The sequence below is a fragment of the Salvelinus namaycush genome, chromosome 2 (genome assembly GCF_016432855.1).
Source record: "Salvelinus namaycush isolate Seneca chromosome 2, SaNama_1.0, whole genome shotgun sequence".
Lineage (NCBI taxonomy): Eukaryota > Metazoa > Chordata > Actinopteri > Salmoniformes > Salmonidae > Salvelinus > Salvelinus namaycush.
The window spans coordinates 28,876,095-28,880,268 of NC_052308.1; the positions used below are offsets into that span (position 1 = coordinate 28,876,095).

At 47.1% G+C, this 4,174-nt stretch overlaps 1 protein-coding gene across 1 annotated transcript; it reads right to left on the reverse strand.

The window, feature by feature from the left end:
* Positions 1 to 204: 204 nt before the first annotated feature.
* Positions 205 to 3,932, reverse strand: LOC120020992 (transmembrane and coiled-coil domains protein 2-like). The gene is made up of 5 exons (XM_038964660.1): positions 3,786 to 3,932; positions 2,436 to 2,810; positions 1,169 to 1,782; positions 628 to 763; positions 205 to 504 (listed from the first exon to the last, which is right to left on the reverse strand). The coding sequence occupies exons 1-5, from the start codon at positions 3,930 to 3,932 to the stop codon at positions 205 to 207; spliced, it is 1,572 nt and encodes a 523-aa protein (XP_038820588.1).
* Between the last annotated feature and the right edge of the window lie 242 nt (positions 3,933 to 4,174).

Genomic DNA, 4,174 nt, shown 5'->3' on the forward strand with positions numbered 1-4,174 from the left:
AGAAAGTTATGTGCCTTACAACACTCATAAGTACAACTCTCCAAGCATAAACCCTATGAAAAAAGTGCAACGGTTCCCTTTCAGAAATATGACTGAGTTCCAGACTTTTAGTTTGTCTGGGGCAGCTTAGTGTATCAATCTGGTCCCTCTGTCCACATCCTGGTCACTCAGACACAGGGGAGTGGGTGATTGGCTGTGGGGAGCTCAGCTGGGCAGTAGCCACAGCTCCAGGAAGTCCCAGTGCTTCCAGAGGATGAACAGGAAAAGGGCCAGCATGACCGTGGCGGCCACCCGTGCTCGGGTCTTCATGAGTGGGGTGATGAAATTGGCCAGGGTGGAGACAAAGACCAGCACTACAGCCATGAGTGCCAGGATGATGTTGATGAGTTTGCCCAGTAAGGCGCGGGCGTTGGCGTTCTCCACACCCTCCAACTGCACCACCTGCTGCTGCTGCTGCTGGAGCTCCAACTTAGTGATGCGAGTCAGGCACGACTCCACTGCTTCCTGCATGTATACACACCACACAAACACAAAGTTACAACAGAATTAGGGGTTAATTTCTGGAGTCATACAGAAAAAGTATTGTGCTATCTTACTACATATTATACTGTAAATCCAAGTATCTACCTGAATGTCTCTGGCTCTCTCATAGGACTGGTAGGCCACTTTCTCCTCTATGCTGGCCAGCTCCTGTTTCAGATTAGTCATCTCGTTCTGGTGCAGCTCTGTCAAGTCATTCAGCTGCTCTTCCAGTCGCTCGTACCTAAAAAGAAAGATAGATAAAAAAATCTATGTATAATTTAGACCAGCAAAGTGAAGACCAATTCAACGAGTTAGAGAAAGATTTGTACATATTTATGGTGTTTTCAAGGTGTCACTCAATCCACTTAATTTGAGAATCGATTTGATGTGTTATAACAACTACTTCTGATTTTGACAATTTGAAATGTACCAAACCTGTTGTACCAGTTTTACTGACCTATTTAATTATCCTCTTGAATATCATTCAGCATAAATCATGTAGAGTGAAAACACTGGACATGATTTACACTGCTGGTCTGAAACAAGCTAAAAGCAAATCAGCTTGTTCAGCAGTTAGTGTGAGAACAATGTATACCAACAACTCTCATTTCATGCTCTGTGTCTTGGCCTAGGTGTTGGTCTGTACCTGTATCTCTCCTCCTGTAGGCACTGGGTCATGTAGGAGTAGTCACTCTGCAGCTGACTCTTCATGTCCTCGATGGCATCCTCCATGTGGGCCTGGCTGGCCTTGATCTCCTGCAGGCCTTCCAGCAGAGTGTCCCAGGAGCTGTGGATGTGGTGGTGGTGGTGGTGGTGCCCTTCCAGTCTGGGGCTCCCCAGGCCAGCCTGCCCATGCCCCGACATCCCACCTCCTCCCCCAGCCCAACCTGAGTGACTGCCTGGCGCTGAGCCAGAGGAGGCACTGGAGCACTCGTCGTCGCTACCGTACTTGGGGCTGGAGACCAGGGTGGCACTGCCACTCAGGGCTCTTTGAGCAGGCACGTCCTCCGAGTGCCCTCCCACCCCGTCCTCTATGAGGTGGGAGATGTTGTCTGCACTGCCAAATTTGTTGCGGATCAAGCTGGCGAACTCCCGTGGCTTAGACACCACAGCTCCTTTGACCCCTTCCACCCCTCCTTTGACCCCATCCACCATACCCCCGCCAAAGCCATGGAACCCTGCTCGTACATTGGCCCCCATGTCCTTCAGCCCCTGTTGCATGTCCCGCAGCACATCCTTAGGCTGACGAGCTGGACCATTCTATAAGGAGGGTAGGGAGGACGGGGGATGGAAGATGAGAGGGAGAAATGAAAAGAAATGGGGCAGGAGGAAGAGGAGGGAAATAGATTGACAGGATGTGAAGGAGCAGTAGATATATGGATGGAGAAGTGATGAGGGATGGAAATAAAAGTGGAATGGTGGAGGTGAGATAACAGAGGATGGCGATCAGAGAACATAAACACATCAATAAGAGGTAACAGTCTGAACCGAATACTCAGATAATCTAGTTAGGAATAGGGTTGGGCAAGTATATGATAATACTGTATACCAAGGTATTTTGAAGTACTGGTGATATGATTTACAATACCATGGAAACAGTCAATATTTGCACTTTTTAAATAAATACCTGCAATCAATGTGTGTAGTGGTTGAAAGATAAAGCTAATCATTCTTATTTGTTTTTCTATTATACAAGTTTTTCTTTCGATAGTGAATAAGTGACATCTCATGTCTTGTTTTTTCAAACCCAGGTATTGAAATAGGTATTTTTGACTACCCGCTGTTACGGCACTACTTCCACAAAAATGATATGGGAATCAACATGGTAATGTAGGTACCGTCCAACCCTACTCAGAAAGTGACAACGTATCATCTCGTCAGAAAGCAGCAGTCAGGGTAAAACACACACTCACCTGCTCTATCTCCTTCAGCTTCTTGTGGTAGTGATCTAGCTTCTTGTGCAGGTGGGCGATGGTCTGTGCAGACCTCTGGTTCTTCTTCTCAAACACCTGTTTGATGCGCGAGGCCTGCAGCTTGTCTGCGTTGTGGGCCAGCTTCAGGTACTCAGCTACGTTGTCATCTCGCGCCTCCTGTTCTATGCGAATCTGCTCAGTGATTTTCAGGATCTTCTGCTGCAGGTGCTCCAGAGCGAGCCGCGTTCGTTGCGGATCGACGACCCCTGAACCTTCAGCCCCCACCCCGGCCCCATCCAAGCTGATGTTACTGTCAGAGCCACCATGGCTGGCTGAGGGAGGCAGGCACAACGTTGTCACTTCGCTTTTATCCAGCTAAGCAGGGAAGGGGGGGGTAACAGAGTGCACAGACAGAAAGAAAGTGGTTGCCATGATTGATGTGAAGTAACCACTCTCAAATTCATAAACAGTGCTATGGATGCAAGGACTGACCATCTAGCCATGAGGCTATACAGTGTTTGTTTACATTTACATTGTTTTCAAACATTTGGAGTAAAACAAGTTAATGTATATTTTGGGTTCTGATAGGGAACGACAGTTGAACCAAACTCATGAGGCATTTATATATTTTATCTTCAAGAAATCAATGGGTATATATCATTAATTTATAATACCAAAAATGGATGTAGTAACTAAGGACACTAGCTTTAATAAACAGATCTCATTCCCATCACGGTTTACTCAATAAAAGTGTTTTCACAGTGCATACTGTACATGTAAACGCAAAATATATACACTACATGACCAAAAGTATGTGGACACCTGCTCGTCGAACATCTCATTCCAAAATCATGGGCATTAATATGGAGTTGGTCCCCCTTTGCTGCTATAACAGCCTCCACTCTTCTGGGAAGGCTTTCCACTTGATGTTGGAACATTGCTGCAGGGACTTGCTTCCATTCAGGCACACAAGAGCATTAGTGAGGTCAGGCACTGATATTGGGCAATTAGGCCTGGCTCAAAGTCGGTGTACCAAATCATCTCAAAGGTGTTCGATGGGGTTGTCAAGTCAAGTTCTTCCACACCGATCTCGACAAACCATTTCTGTATGGACCTCGCTTTGTGCACGGGGGCATTGTCATGCTGAAACAGGAAAGGGCCTTCCCCAAACTGTTGCCACAAAGTTGGAAGCACAAAATCGTCTAGAATGTTATTGTATGCTGTAGCGTTAAGATTTCCCTTCATTGGAACTAAGTGGCCTAGCCCGAAACATGAAAAACAGCCCAAGACCATTATTCCTCCTCCACCAAACTTTAGTTGGCACTATGCATTGGGGGTGAACTGCCAGACGGTGAGGCGTGATTCATCACTCCAGTGAACGAGTTTCCACTGGTCCAGAGTCCAATGGCGACGAGCTTTACACCACTCCAGCCGAGACTTGGCATTGCGCGTGGTGAACTTATGCTTGTGCACGGCTGCTCGGCCATGGAAACCCATTTCATGAAGCTCTCGACGAACAGTTATTGTGCTGACATTGCTTCCAGAGGCAGTTTGGAACTCGGTAGTGAGTGTTACAGGCGATTTTTACGCACTATGCACTTCAGCGGTCCCGTTCTGTGTGCTTGTGTGGCCTACCACTTCGCAGCTGAACCGTTGTTGCTCTTAGACATTTCCACTTCACAATAACAGCACTTACAGTTGACCGGGGCAGCTGTAGCAGGGCAGAAATTTGTCAAACT